The 16,066-nt window shown below is 38.2% G+C and overlaps 1 protein-coding gene across 1 annotated transcript; it reads left to right on the top strand.

Annotated features, from left to right (window-relative positions):
- Positions 1 to 6,527: 6,527 nt before the first annotated feature.
- On the top strand, positions 6,528 to 15,855 carry LOC148586428 (uncharacterized). The gene is made up of 13 exons (XM_088515632.1): positions 6,528 to 8,866; positions 8,966 to 9,223; positions 9,320 to 9,425; positions 9,543 to 10,130; positions 10,375 to 10,687; positions 10,820 to 10,945; positions 11,048 to 11,229; positions 11,444 to 11,677; positions 11,960 to 12,061; positions 12,170 to 12,237; positions 12,335 to 12,387; positions 12,495 to 12,689; positions 15,764 to 15,855. Exons 1-13 carry the CDS (start codon positions 6,528 to 6,530, stop codon positions 15,853 to 15,855), a joined length of 4,656 nt encoding a protein of 1,551 aa, XP_088371758.1.
- Positions 15,856 to 16,066: the final 211 nt, after the last annotated feature.

Raw genomic sequence — 16,066 nt, 5'->3', positions numbered from 1 at the left:
CAAAACTGGCCTTGACCAATCTAGCAGGGTTACTGGCAATTACCCTAGTTTAACCAACTAGTGGCTAAATGGGAAATCGTCCATCTAAACATTATCAGAGTTAATGCAAAGGAAAGTGAAATAAATCTGAGAAGTCTACTAATTATTACAGGGACAAGTATAATCCTCAAATTAAAGATATGGAGCAACTAACAATAATATAAAGCAAACTTGATAACAACATGGATCTTTCTTAAGCAAGGTCTGTAGTGGTAACCGTACCACTCTTGGGGTTCTAGAAACAGGGTACCTATAAGAGTAATAACTGTGTAAGTCTAATGACTTAGTAAGTAAACCCCACGATAGAGTATGATATGAGCCCGTTATTATTAAGCAGAAATAAACTTGCAGTTTTAGTAAACATTTAAAAGAGGTGTTGTCTCTGTTAATACACTTTAAAAATATTGTTTGGTTGATAAAATGTGGTGTACACCCGACGGCAATCGCCTAAGTATTTTGATGCAGAAAACTAATGCTTTATAGGTCATAACTATTATATATGGTCTATCTGAGATATTACCCATTCTCAGCAGGGTTGGCGCTGTCACGAGGGACCTGTAATACAATGCTGGTGCACCGACCATTGTACGCTATTGTCCATAACACTAGCAGCCCGATCGAGTCCAACCTCGGGTGACCCACGCTACTAATGATGTACGTTCTGTAGTAACCCACCCGTTAAGGCTGCCCCGATTACGAAATAACCATTAGATCCAAGGCCCATATAACACATCCATACCGTTTGTCCATAGAATCAAGTCTATATAGTAAGCCCATGGCCATTATAGCCCACATACCGGTGTCACATGTCATACAATGCATCTTATAAACCAGTTATTAAAGCAGTTACCAAGTTGTACAAAATATAGGCATGCTCACATCATACGCGTGCTCAGTCAGCGGACATATTGCACGTTTTTAAGGAAAATGTTCGTAAGTGTTTACTTACCTCGTGAGCTCGCTCGAATCTTTCAACATCACGAATCCCTGCTATAACGAAACACAACCCATCGTTATAAGCAGTACTAGAGAACTCTACGAGGTTTTATCTAACAAGAAGGGTTGCTAAAAACTTTTGTACCACATATTTGGGCTAAGGGGCATGAGTCTTGCTTTCTGGGCAAGCATTCGCTCCCTAGGGCAAGCGTTTAGCCAGAGAGTTAAGGCTCGGTCCGAAACTCCCAAAATGTGTTTTACGCTTCTATCTAAAGCTATGAGTTGGCACATCTCTTTCTAGGCCTTAAATAGACACATCTTGGTGCAAAACATACTATCATGCAACTTTAAAGGAAACAAGGGTGAGTTGAAAGCTTTTCGAAATCATTCTTGGTTTTGTAAGAAAATAAGTGCAAGAACTTGTCAAGGCATTTAAAACTTGTAATACTAGGAAAGCAGTAACAACAATAAAAAGGCATAAAGGAAGGGTCAAGAAATCACCTTGGAAGATAGCAAGGGCACCAAACTCTCTTCCTTCTTTCTCCAAGTCTCTCCTCACATTAGGGTTAGGTTTTCTGAGGTGGAAGGTGGCTGATGGTCGAAGGGTAAGGCTTATATGGAGGGTGGAGGCATGCTTTGGGTTTGAAAAGTAGAGAATGGGCTAAAATTGCTTTTCAGAATTGGCAACGAGCGCTCGAGGTACTATTTACACAATGGGTAAAAAGGTTCAGGCGTACATTTGGGTTTTGTCCAATGGGTTGAAGACTGGTCAATGAGTGCTTGTGTGGTCCCTGAGCGAGTGCTCGCACCTAGGCCAAGAGCGGGAGCTCATGTGGTCCCCTAGCGAGTGTTTGGCCAGTGAGGGTGGTTTTGGAGTTTTTGCTTCTAAAAGTCTCAAGGGGTTTGAGTTATATGGAAAAGGTTTAGGTCTCTTAGTTTAAGGTCTTGTTTTAAGGAAATATTAACCGTTTAAGTAAGAAATCTATAACATTTTAAAATGGGTGTTTTGTCTGGGTATTACAGAACCAGAGAAAAAGCATTAAACCAAGGTAGTCCTATATCCTTATTTTGGATAAGGATATCCTTATCCCAATGAAGGAATAACAACCACCAACAGCCAAACAAAGATCTTCTTCTCCAACCAACTCATTGGAAACCCACCGGCGACGATCAAAACTTGCCGAAAACGGCCACAACTCGTCGGGACACCTCAGAACACCCCAGAAGTTGCCGGAAAACTCAAAATTTGTCAAAAAAGACAAAAAGGGCCACTGAATAGAACTTAAACCACCAATAATTTTTTCGGAAAACCACCTAGCACCATTGTGCATGACACAGAGACAACCAACTTGAACGAACCACGCACACCAACAACATAGCCACATCAATGCGTCAACACCACCACAACACGAAAACACAAAACTACTAATGAAATGGTTGGACAAAGGATCTAAACCCTAAGGCTCTGATACCTTGTTGTAGTTTGCATGAATGGTTTAGACACAAAAGGTGGAGGCTATACATATTGTTACATAGCCTACCACACACATCTTATTATATGGGTGTACGAAAATATAACAATGACCAAAATATCCCTCAAACCCTAATATATTTTCTAACAAAAACAAAACAAAACTTTCATTTTGATTTGAAAATATTTTCGAAACAATTCTTTGAAAATGACTCTTAAGGGTTTACAACAAGAAACCATACATGTGAAAGTTTTATTTTAGAAACCTTCCTAGCCCAAAATACATCATTATGAGTTTCATAATATCAATGTTAAATTAATTACTAATGCAAGTCATGGTGGTCATTTGTTATATGATCAACAAAATTCCTTCTATTAACTACAACATTTGCAACCTCATTTAACATGATCCTTAATAGGGAACACCAAGGCTTATATCATAATGCCTTGGGGTCCACAATGTTTGATTCAGACATTTTCATGTCATCATTCTTCCACAATGTACATATAAAGTGGATAAACAAGAAAAAAACATATCCAATATCCAATATCCAATCACTGCAAAAAAACGGCCATTTCTTCACGTGGTAAACAGTAATATTTTTTTGGCACGTCAGTAAATGCTGACGTGTCAAAAGTAGAACGTCAACAAATTATTTACTGACATGTTAAAATCTACCCGTCAATAATTCCTGACGTGTTGATTTCAACACGTCAGCATTTCCTGACGTGTTGTTTTCAACACGTCAGTAAATTTGAGTCAAATTTAGTCTAACATTATTTTAAAATTAATAAATAATAGATTGATTATTTACTGACGTGTCAAATACTAACACGTCAAGAATTGTTGACGTGTCAAAGTGACACGTCAATAATTGTTGACATGTGAAAGTGACACGTCAATAATTGTTGACGTGTGAAAGTGACACGTCAAGAATTGTTGACGTGTCAAAATGACACGTCAAGAATTATTGACGTGTCAAAGTGACACGTCAATAATTCTTGACGTGTCACTATGACACGTCATTAATTCTTGACGTGTCATAGTGACACGTCAACAATTCTTGACGTGTCACTATGACACGTCAAGAATTATACTATATATATATATATATATATATATGATCCCAACATTATCAGGGTAATTTAATATTGTACAGTATGATCGAATCCCAATTAACATTCAATAAAATTAATTTTTAGAAAACAAGCACCGGCCAGTACTTTAATATATACTTTTCTTCACGTGGCATGTACCGTAACCCATTCCATTTAAACATTCAAAACTTAAAAACAAAAAAACAAAAAAATTTCCAACGGTTAGCCATGTTTTACTCGAGATACCATATATATATATATATATATAGCAAAACCATGCAAAAGGATATTTATATAACATGAATTTAACGTTCATGCATGGTTCAAATTAGACTAAAGGATATATATATATATATATATATATATATATATATATATATATATATATATATATATATATATGTAGAACATGCATTTTTCTCGATCTCGTTCATTTAATTATGAGATACCAAATTTGGTATTTCATTAATTAAAATAATTAAAGTAACAATATTGGTGATCGATGATATTAACGTTTTGACAAACACACACACACACACACACACACACACACACACACACATATATATATATATATATATCATGCACGCTATATATCAATTAGGTTTTAGCCATGCACATTAAAATGAAATTGTTGTTTGTAAGATTAACTGCACTATTCATGTACATCAAATAAAACCAAATACATGAGAACTCAAATGAAATACAAAAGAGGAAAACATAAATTATATTAGTATTAATATAATTAATACTATATTATAAACATATAAACATATATATATATTTCCTGACGCGCCACATAGGCACGTCAGGAGCGTGCCTTGGGAAGGCCAGCGCCTGCTGGCCGTCCCATCGCACGCACCTACCACACTGATATTTTATTTTATTTTTTTATTTTTTATTTTTTTGATTTTCCCTCCTGCAGCTTTCATCCCCCACCCAGCTCGTCTCTCTTCTCTCCCGCCAGGCGCCAGCCCCTGCAGCTTTTGTTCTTCTGCATATCTCCTCTCTCACTTTTCCTCATTTTCTTCTACCTTCTCCTACATTTTCTCCGGCCGTGATCAGCTCTATCTCTCTGCCGGAGCGCCGTACGTACCACTCTCTCTAGCTAGCTCACTCCCCGTCGCCGGCCGCCGCCTCCACTTCGCCGTTGCCGTCTCCGGCGATTCTCCGGCCGAATCTGCTCCGCCAATCTCCTCCATTTCACCTGCAGGTATATATATATATATATTTTTATTTTATATATACTATTGTTTTTTATTATTGCAGATTAATATATATATGCATATATTGTGTTGTTTTATGTTGTTTTATTTGATATATACTATTGTTTTATTATTGCAGAATATATATATGGATATATTGTGTTGTTCTATATTGTTTTATTTTATATAGTTTTTAGGCAATATATATATATATATTGCAGAATATATAAAATATATACATTATGTTGTATATTGCAGAATTTTATGTTTCATTTTGTCATATATTCGCATGATGTTTCAATAATGTATGGGATTGAGTATTTGTGAGCTTGTAATTGATGTTAATTTTTTTTTTTTTTTAGGAATATCTATTAATTAATTACTTATTGTACGTTGAAAATATAGATGCATGCAAAATGATGTTTCTTATGCTAGGTAGGTTTTTCTTTGTAAATATAATTGCTTTTAAAATGTGGCTATGTTTTTTTTTTTTTTTTTTGGTAGGTTTGTTTAAATGAAAAGGTTGGCTTATTAGTAAGGAATTTATAACACATTACGTCAATTTTAATCTATCATTCATTTCAATATATATCGTTTGACCTTCTAATTAAGTACGTGTAGTGCGTGGTGACATATAATATTTATAGAGATTTAATTTAAGTCTTTGTTTAATTAATATTCACAGTTAATGTGTTTTTTAATATTCTTTTAACTGTAACGTTATGGATTAATGTGTAAGTTATAAATTCACACACGAGGGTTCACTTCGAATTACATGGATTTAATGGGAAAATCCATTGGCAAACGTGCAAATCTTGTCAAACTTAGAGAAACTTCAAATGAATAAGTAAAAAGTCATGACTTTGTTTGTTACACTATTTTTTTATCACACTTTTGTTTTGAGTGTTTTTAACAAGTCTAATCATAATTAAACACATAACGTAAACACTTGCAAAATATATTCAATTCGATTCTTACTTCATTCTATCCCACATATATTATTTTTCAAACAAAAAAAACCATACAAAACGGTCCAAAGTTTTGGTTAATTTGAGGAACTTATAAGCTTCTTCAAGTTGAAATATAACGCATCAAAATTAATATTACCTAAAAACTAGTTGGAATTTTGTTACAATTGTGATTAATATGAAAGAAATTAATCTAATGTGTCAATAACCGAAGAAACGTTCGGACCAATAATATATACTACGAAAACATACACCATATTTTCAAGACACTCAAAATTCTTTTAACCTTTATACATGTCATATTAAAAATAAATAAATACACCAAACAAAAGAGTTGTATTACCCATATATGCATGTCATCACCTAGTAATTCATGCCAAAGGCTAACGACATTTAAGCTATATTTATTGTATTTAGGGTCCTCGTAACGAACCTAGCTCGGTAGATGTACTAGAACAACCTTATAAGTTATAAGCTAGCTATAATTAATTTGTTTAGGGTCCCCACCAAAGAAAATGCTTAAATTTTGGATCAAGTATTTTTTATTTATTTGGTTTTTGTAGATTAATTATAATAGATAAGGGTTATAAATACACCCTTCAGTACGGATGAATGTAGATACGCATGAATATGTATATATTTTTGGACATAAACAATTTAACCCTATATGAGAATGTATAGGTTTATATTTCTAATGTGGTTCAAATATTTAGGTATCGGTTTATGTTTATATACATGCATGTGCTTGAAAGTAGGTATACAATTTGTAAGTCTTATGTATTTATTCCTAACTCATGTACGTAGATAAAAATGGACAAGAGTTGGATGACAAAGTCTAGGGGTACGAGGGAATACAGAGATGGGTGTAGATTGTTTGTTGAGTTTGCAGTTAGTAACTGTAGAACTCCTGATGGATTCATCTATTGCCCGTGTAAGGTTTGTCGAAATAACCGGCGCCACCCGCCGGATTTCGTATTCGACCACTTGACAGGGGGAAAAGGAATGATGCCGGAATACACACTTTGGTTCTATCACGGTGAGAAGCATGTACAAGGTCTTCAAACCGGGTCTAATTCTAATCGCCCGGCCTCAGATGCGGGTGCAAGCGCAAATCAGGGTGGAGACATGCACGGGATGTTGCGTGATTTATTCGGCATGCACGAAATACTCGGGGAAGACAATTGTGAGCCTCAGGCCGTGGTGCAAGGGGGTGAGGAAATTGTGACCGAAGATGCCGCTGAGGGCGATGCACTAAAGTACTACAACCTACTTAAAAAGGCGGAGAAACCACTTCATACTGGGACAAAACATAGCAAACTAAGTGCGACTGTTCACCTGTACAACTTGAAGTGCATTGGTGGACTTAGAAACTCGATTTTCTCGGCTTTCTTAGAGTTCATCAATCAGTTGTTGTCTGAGAGTAATGAAACTCTGCTAGTTAATACGTATGAGGCGAAAAGGTTTTTACGAGACATGGGGCTAGGGTATGACAAGATTCCGGCGTGCCGTAATGACTGTATGCTATTTTGGAAGGGCAATAAAGAGTTGGATTCATGTACCGTATGTGGAGAATCTAAATGGATTGAAGCAATTAATTTAGATGAGGACGGTCAACCCATATCGTCGGGCAAGAAACGTCCTATGAAGGTGTTGCGGTGGTTTCCACTCATACCACGACTACAGAGGTTGTTTATATCAGAACATACAGCACGCTTCATGAGGTGGCATGCAGAAGGCTGCACTAACGACGGCGTATTGAGGCATCCAGCCGACGGCGAAGCATGGAAGTCATTCGACAACTTACATCAGGAGTTTTCATCGGACAGCAGGAATGTAAGGCTCGGACTAACCTCGGATGGATTTAATCCATTTGGGAACATGACTACATCTCACAGCACTTGGCCTGTAATGGTTGTGCCCTACAACCTGCCTCATTGGATGTGCATGAAACAGACATCTTTTATACTATCATTGATTATCCCGGGCCCAAGTTCACCTGGAATGGATATAGATGTTTACCTTCAGCCCTTAATTGAGGAGTTAGAAGAACTATGGAATGTAGGGGTACGCACATATGACGTCTCAAAGAAAAATAATTTTGTTATGCGAGCGCAGTTGATGTGGACAATTAATGACTTCCCAGCATACGCAGATTTGTCTGGATGGTCTACTAAGGGTGAGAAGGCATGTCCTTGCTGTATGAACTCGACAAGGTCGAAATGGTTAAAACATGGCCATAAGTGGTGTTATATGGGGCACATGCGATACTTGCCCATGGATCATCCGTGGAGGCGGAACAAAGGAACATTTGATGGCACCGTAGAGCTAGAATGTGCCCCTGATGTACTAAGTGGAGATGAAGTCATAAGCCAATTAGAAGGGATGGTGTTTGGGGATGAGAACGCCGGTCAGGCAAGGCAGGCTGAGAAAGAAAAAGCAAAGAAGCAGAAGACAAATACTCCTAATGTGGTGTGGAAGAAAAAAAGTATTTTCTTTAGGTTGCCGTATTGGAAAGATAATTTATTGCGGCATAATCTTGATGTTATGCATATAGAAAAAAACGTGATGGACAACATACTTGGTACAATACTGGACATTCCAGGGAAAACAAAGGACAACCTCGGCGCCCGCTTAGATTTGCAAGAAATGGGTTTGAGACGTACACTTCATCCATTTGTGGACCCGCAGAATGGTAAGACTTATATTCAACAAGCTACCCACACGATGTCCAAGGATGATAAAACACATTTTTTGAAAGTGCTACGAAATGTAAGGGTGCCCGACGGATATGCTTCGAACATTTCTCGTTGTATACGACTTAAGGACCGTACGATATCCGGGTTAAAGAGTCATGACAGTCATGTATTGATGCAGCAGCTTCTACCTATTGCATTGCGTGGATCACTTCCAAGCAACGTGGTTAGACCTCTTGTTGAGATGTCCACATTCTTCAGGTGCCTATGTTCAACAACATTGACCGAACAAGATATTAACCGACTACAGCGTGACGTCTGTATCATGTTGTGCAAGATGGAACAGGTTTTTCCCCCCAGCTTTTTTATGAGTATGGTTCATGTAGTCGTGCATCTTATCCGTGAATGCCGACTCGGTGGACCAGTACAATATAGATGGATGTATCCGGCAGAAAGGTAAAATGTGTTTGTGGATATTCTTGTTTTTTTGGGTTTAAGGTGCCAATACATGTCAAGTACTAACTAAACTAAAAATATGTATTGGTTCATTTTTAGGAGCCTTGGAGTATTCAAATCTAATGTGCGCAACAAAGCGGCTCCTGAGGGCTGCATTGTGGAGGGCTACATTGCAACTGAGTTGGTGACGTTTTGTTCGAGATATTTAGAGAACACACCAACCTTTCACAATAGGATACAAAGAAATCCGAATGGTTCGAAGGGAAATGGAACACGAGTCCGGCTCGACCGAATCACAATGACACAGATACACCGGTATATTATGTTCAACTTGGACGAGTTTCATCAATTGCGGACGTAAGTCGATATCTTTTGCCCGCACCTTGCATGCTCAATGAACATGTGACAGTACTGTTCGTATTGAATTATAATTAACATAATTTTGAATTGTAGGATGCACATGGATACGCTTAGACGATCATGCAATAGGGGACGAACAACAGAGGCTCAGTTGGAAACCCAACATTATGACTTGTTTTGCGAGTGGTACCGTGACTACGTAAGAATGATGTCATGTTTACCTAAAGCAATTGTCGGAGTTATTTGCGTGCTATGTTTTTTAAAATCAAGTAAAGTTAGTAACCGTACGTTTTCATTGTACGTAATATATTCACAGGTCGATCGATTGGACGAGCGCTCTAGGAAGGAACTTGGTGACAAATTGGTCATGCATTGTAGAGGGCCGAGGGAGGCAGCTGTCAGATACAATAGATATGTGGTTAACGGCAAACTATTTCGCACTATTGCATCTGATGCCGGAAAGAGGACCCAGAACAGCGGGGTGTGTGTGTCGACTCTTGATGGCGACACGTACTACGAAAAGTTAACGAAAATACTTGAGGTTGAGTATTACGACAGGACTAAGTACGTAATGTTTAGGTGTGATTGGGCAGACAACACCAGGGACAAGGGGTACAAGGTGGATGAGTATGGTATAGTACTTGTCAACTTCAAAAACCTTGTCCACACAGGAGAACTAGTTTCTGATGAGCCGTATGTGCTAACTTCACAAGTTGACCAGGTATTTTACGTACAAGATGATAGGTGCCCAGATTGGGCTTGCGCAGTAATGACCAAACCTAGAAACATATACGACGTTGGTCAGGGTGACGGACATCCAGATTCATGTGCCAATTACCACGAGTGTGAGCCTCTCATACTGCCCAGAAATTTTGATCACGATATACAAGATCATATCGAATACGTCAGACACGACTTAGATCCAACCGAAGCGTATGTATATATATTTGTATAGTTAATTTCATATGTATGTTTAGATTGGTAGTTGGTCACTACATGCACATTACATTAACACACTTAATTAATCTGTGCATATGCTAAAATCTGATATATATCTTATGTACCATTATGAGTCATGCATACTTAAGGTAGTGAATATTTCATACATTTTATATCAAATTAATTGGGTTTATGGTGTTTTTTCACAGGGTACCATGAGTACAAGGGGGAAGAAGAGAGCACGCAGGGGCTCGGCCGTATTGCGGCAGTCGATGTCGCCTGGGTCTCCGGCAGCCCAACTTGATGACAGCGAGCAACAAGACGTTGCTCAGCTTCTAGGGATACAGGAAGGATATAGACCAGTCCTTCCAGGTACTATGGGAGGGGAGACCCCTGTACATGCTCCATACAGTCGGGTAGGCATGGTGCAGATGGGGTATCGGATTGGGTCGTACCGGGACAGCGAGTTACGACAGTGTGCTGAGGGTGACGTCGAGCGGCTAGACACCCAGCATAGCGCAGGTACACCCGCCTGTTTTTTTTTAAAGATTCATCAGTTTGTAAATTTTTAACTATATTGGTGCAATATTAATTATATTTAACTACAACTACAACTTCAGAGAATTCTAAACATTCTAAAAAAATGCAAAGCAGGTATGGAGGATACAGAGACACAGGCCCAAGAAGACATGGTTGGTGGGGCACAGGCCACTGATGACCCGCAGCCCACCGACCCTGCTCCCAACGACCGATTAGGCCCTCGGCAGGTCCGGACCATAAGTAAGTGTATATGCTCTAATGTCGTACATATTATGTTTTAATTTACATGTTAGTTAATATTGAATTCGAAATAACTTTCCTTTCTAATTTTAAATTTGTTAGGTACCGATTCTGAAGGAAACACCATCATCGAGGTGTGCACCATTCTAGACTCGCATAGGCGGCCGGGAGTCCCCCCTGGCAAACGGATCATACTGGAGTACAATGCATCATTCCAGCCAGTTGGATTTAGCGCCGTGAGGTTTAGGCGGATGACCGGAGACATAATTAGGAGCGGCAATTTTGTCCGAATACCGGACGATTGGTCGAAGGTACCGGACCGTACCAAGGAGGATATTTGGGACGCCTTGATGGTATGTTTTTTAATAATATGATGACACTTAGAGCGTATATATGTATATATACGCTCTAAGTCGCAAATATATATGCGTGTTTATATCTATATGCATATACACATATTTTAAGTTTTTTTAATTTGTCAATGTTGATCTTGTGCAGGCATACTTTTTCGTCTCGCCCGAGTACAACTTGGAAGTTGTGAAGGATGAAGCATTTCGGGATATGGGCTCCAAGCTGCGGACATGGAGGCATGATTTTAAAAAAATTTGTGCCATTACCGAGGAAGATACTCCGGACACTATACGGGCAAGACTGGGAGGACAGAGGCTGGGAGAGTACAATGCTGTCGACTTGGATATATTATTAGAGAGATGGTGTACCCAGGAGAATAGGGTAGGTCATGAGTTAAACTATTTGTGTTGTGTAGTGACCCTAATTGTACGTAATTGTGTTAGTATTAACATATTAAAAGTGTTAACTGTGTAGGAGTATGCGGCGAAAATGAAGACATTGCGAGCATTAAATGATTCACCGCATTGCACCGGATCAAAGAGTTATGCCAGGTTGACACATGAGGAGGTAAGTGTGTAATTTATCCTATACTTATAGATGTGAACGTACATGTTATCATTTTATATGTTAATATGGTATATGTATGTCCTATGTTATCTACAGGCCGAACGTTTGGGCCATCAACCTACTCGGGCACAAAATTACGTCCGTTCACACACAAAGAAGAACAGTTCATATCCGAATGATATTGTGAAGGAGAGGTGTGTATGCTACTACTCACCTTTCATATATTGTCTTGCTTGTATATTTGATAAATTATTTTCGATTAACAGTTGTGCGCCCCACTGACTCAATATTTAATGTGACAAACAGGAACGGATGAAGGAGCTTATACCCTCCGACCCTGGAGCATCGTCTAACATCACAGATGGAACGGTAAGGTGGGCGCCAAACGACGCATTTGACCAGGCAATTGGAAATAAGCCTGAGTATGCCGGTAGGGTTCGGATGGCTGGACCAAATATTCTGCCTGTGCAGGGGACCATTCGCTCATACTATACACCGTCACAGGCAAGGTCAGAAAATGCCAGGTGCTCCACGATATCACAAGACACACTTGATAGAGCGCTTGAGGCGGAGAGGGCGAAGCACAAGGAAGAGATAGATGCGTTGTTGGCCGAGAACAATGCTCGGGTAGCTCAGCAAGTGGCGGAGCAGATGGCTGAGAACAATGCCCGGATAGCTCGACAGGTAGCTGAACAGGAGGCTGAACGTCAAGCAAGGTTTGATGCCAGTTTCCGCCAACTCGAGGAGTTGATGCGGTTGTACACTCCACCAGACAGTGCTTCCCCACCCGTTGCGAGGGTGCGATCGTCGGTCGACAGTGGATCAGGTATGACCTTTGTTAGTAGTCAATTTAGTTTTAGAACTGTCTATATATATATATGAACTTCTAAATTAAGAGTTTGGATATGTTGTAGTCATTCTAAATAATTAATGATGTTGTAACTCTTGGTTAAATTTGGTTTATATATCATGGTTGGTTTGGTGAACTTCTAAATTGTTGGCTTCAATTTGGTATACTATGAAATAGTGTTGGTTGAGATAATTATTTAGAGTTATTCATGCACGTATAAATGGATATAACTGCATGGAACAAAGCAACACATGCAGATCGAACTCATCAAGAACAATTATTCATAAACTTAATTTTGTAACTCTAAATATAAATAGATATAAATGCACTTAATGCTAGAGAGGGTGCTTTTCCTTTGTGTTTATCATCTCTTCCATTGAATTCCCAACATTAATAACCTATATGGAAGTTCTATAATTGCAATGGAAAAAAGAAAAATATCATATGTCTCATATAATTGCCATGAGAAAAACGAAGTTCATTCTCTCATGTCTATATATTATTGATTGCTCTGTGACCATGCATATATATTGACTTAATGTTTTTCTATTGTTTTTTATATGAATTTTCTGCTACCTTCAAAGTTTTATATATTTTAGTTATATCATTTACTGTGGAAGAATTAACATGCAACTGAGTTGGGTGAATATTCAGTCATTTTTCTTTCACGTTACCGACGTGATTGTTTGTATTCGGGCTCAATGATTGTTTGTATTATCATCTGTAGTTAGTGGATTTTATTTGTTTGGTGGTTGCTTTATTGGTGAATATTGTTTGTTTTATCATTTGCAGGTAATGGACATCGTCGAGAGGATGCTATGGATGTCAATGATCGATAGTCTGGTTGAGAATTTTAGGCCATTCACACTTGTGTATAAGTTGATGTAATTATATTTGTGATTGGTGTATATTATGTTAGTATGTGTCATTTTTGATGTGTTGAAGTTTGTTTTGGTGGATAGTTTGTAATTGGTGGATAGTTTGTAATTGGTGTATATATAGTTAGTATGTGCCATTTTTGGTGTGTTGAAGTTTGTTTTCGTTGATAGTTTGTGTGATTGGTGTATATTATGTTATTTGTGTCATTTTGGTGTGTTGAAGTTAGTCTTGGTGTATAGTTTGTGATTTGTGTCATTTTGGCGTGTTGAAGTTAGTTTTGATGGATAGTTTGTGATTGGTGTATATATATTATGTTATTTGTGATATTATGATGTGTTGAAGTTAGTTTTCTTGGATAATTTGTGATTGCTGTTAATGGATATGATGTATGTTATTTGATGGAAAAATTGTATATTATTTGCATGGATTTGATGGATAGATTGAATATCAGGTTAATCGTAACACAAAATTCGGGTATAGTCCTGAAATTAATCACAAAAAATATAGGGGGGAGGGAAAAAAAATTTCAAAACGAACCAAAGTTATTGACGTGTCAATTTTTGACACGTCAGGAATTCCTAACGTGTCAAATAATGACACGTCAATAATTCCTGACGTGTCAATTTTTCAGACGTCAGGAATTATTGACGTGTCATTATTTGACACGTCAGGAATTCCTGACGTGTGAATTTTTCAGACGTCAGGAATTATTGACGTGTCATTATTTGACACGTCAGGAATTCCTGACGTGTCAAATTTTCCACACGTCAGAAATTATTTGACGCGCCACGTTGACACGTCAAAAAAATTTTCTAATGTGTCAAAAATTGACATGTCAGGAATTCCTGACGTGTCATAAGTTGACACGTCAGGAATTCTTTTTGACGTGTTGAAATCAACACGTCAGCATTTCCTGACGTGTCAAAAATTGACACGTCAGGAATTCCTGACGTGCCAAAAATGGCACGTGAGGAATTCTCATTTCCTGACACCCACATTCTTCACGCCTTACACACGTCAGGATGGCCCCGTCAGGAGTGTTTACTGATGTGTCAGGTCATCTGACACGTCAGTAAACCTCCATCAATAAATTGTAATTTTTTTGTAGTGAATAAACTTTACCTCACAATGACTTAGGTAAGGTAGAATTTCTTATAGTACTTCTAATCATCACCAATAAAGTTTGATTACGCCTCTCAACAACACCAATTTGTAGGGCCGTTTCGGGCATTGTATATTGCTCAACAATGCCACGCTATTCAAGAAGTTTGGCAAATGGCAAGGGTTGTGGCTCGATTCATCATACTTACTATAGTACTCACTACATCGAGCCGACTTGATTATTTTCACTTTTTTATCTGATTGCCTTTCCATCTCAAAGAAAAAGACCTCAAAGCTGCAATGTCCTAAGATTTCTCATGTAGTCCATAACATGAAGAATCATCTATAAGGGTGATAAAATACTTCTCTCCATCAAAACATACACGTGGAGCCCATGCAACTGGGTGAAATCTGGTTAGAACCTACTAATGGTGCGTGAGGCAATTTGAACTGAAAACTGTACATCTAAGTGGCGCTTGTAGAGGAATGAGAAACTTTTCTTAGTTTAGAAGATCGGCTAACTCCTAGACTTTTTTTGGGATCTATTTGTTCCATGTTAGAATATTTTATATTATTCTCTAGGTTTATTCCCTACCTTAATTAGCCTAGGGTTTCTTGTTTATCAATCATAGCCTCTCTATATATAGAGGCCTCTACAATCACATCCAATCAGACTCAATACAATGTAGTCTTATACGCTTCTGCTCCCTTTCTTTTCTCTCTCCTTCTTCTGCTTCCAATATATTCAACAATATATTTAACATGGTATCAGAGCCATGTTTCTGTTTATGTGGCTTTCAATAAAAGTCTTATGACGTTTTTCTGGTGTTTTATGGCATTCTTTTTTGACGATCTCCTAATTTTGTTGTGATTTACGGCTCTTTTCATTGGCGAATCTTGGCACAATGTGGTTTGACCCTTCAAAGGATTTAATGACTACTTTTCATTCTCTAACGCTCATTGTCAGTTGTGGCTTGGCCCTTAATCGGATTCTTTTAACGGCTTGTCTCTATTCTCCGGTATTTCTCCGGTTGTCACTTTTAGCCTTTCTTGTCGGTATTATGATGCAGATCAGATAGCTAAACAGAAGCCACCGTTCGAACGGCCATCGAACACACAGTTTTGGGAGGATTCCAGGGAGCTGGCAGAAGACCTCGTTTGAAGTCCCGTTCGAATGGCCATATGTTAAATTCCAGTTTTTACGCTTTTAGTAGTTCCTGTTTGAATGGCCATATGTCTTGTTCGAACGCGTAGCCACATCTATTTTATTAAACCAACTTTATTTCATTATTTTATTAGAGTTAGCGTTTTGGGAGTCTATATTTCGTGTTTTATTAGGTTTAGAAGTCTTAGAGCTATAAACACATACTTAT

This window comes from Corylus avellana, chromosome 4, assembly GCF_965113065.1.
Source record: "Corylus avellana chromosome 4, dhCorAvel1.hap1.2, whole genome shotgun sequence".
NCBI lineage: Eukaryota > Viridiplantae > Streptophyta > Magnoliopsida > Fagales > Betulaceae > Corylus > Corylus avellana.
The sequence above is the reverse complement of the archived record's forward strand: the minus strand, read 5'-3'. Positions and strand labels throughout refer to the sequence as shown.

Coding starts and splice junctions, on each gene's coding strand:
- LOC148586428 (XM_088515632.1), top strand. CDS start 6,528: ATGGACAAGAGTTGGATGACAAAGTCTAGGGGTACGAGGGAATACAGA. Junction 10,946..11,047: donor TCGGCAGGTCCGGACCATAA/GTAAGTGTATAT, acceptor TAAATTTGTTAG/GTACCGATTCTGAAGGAAAC. Junction 12,690..15,763: donor GTCGGTCGACAGTGGATCAG/GTATGACCTTTG, acceptor ATTATGATGCAG/ATCAGATAGCTAAACAGAAG.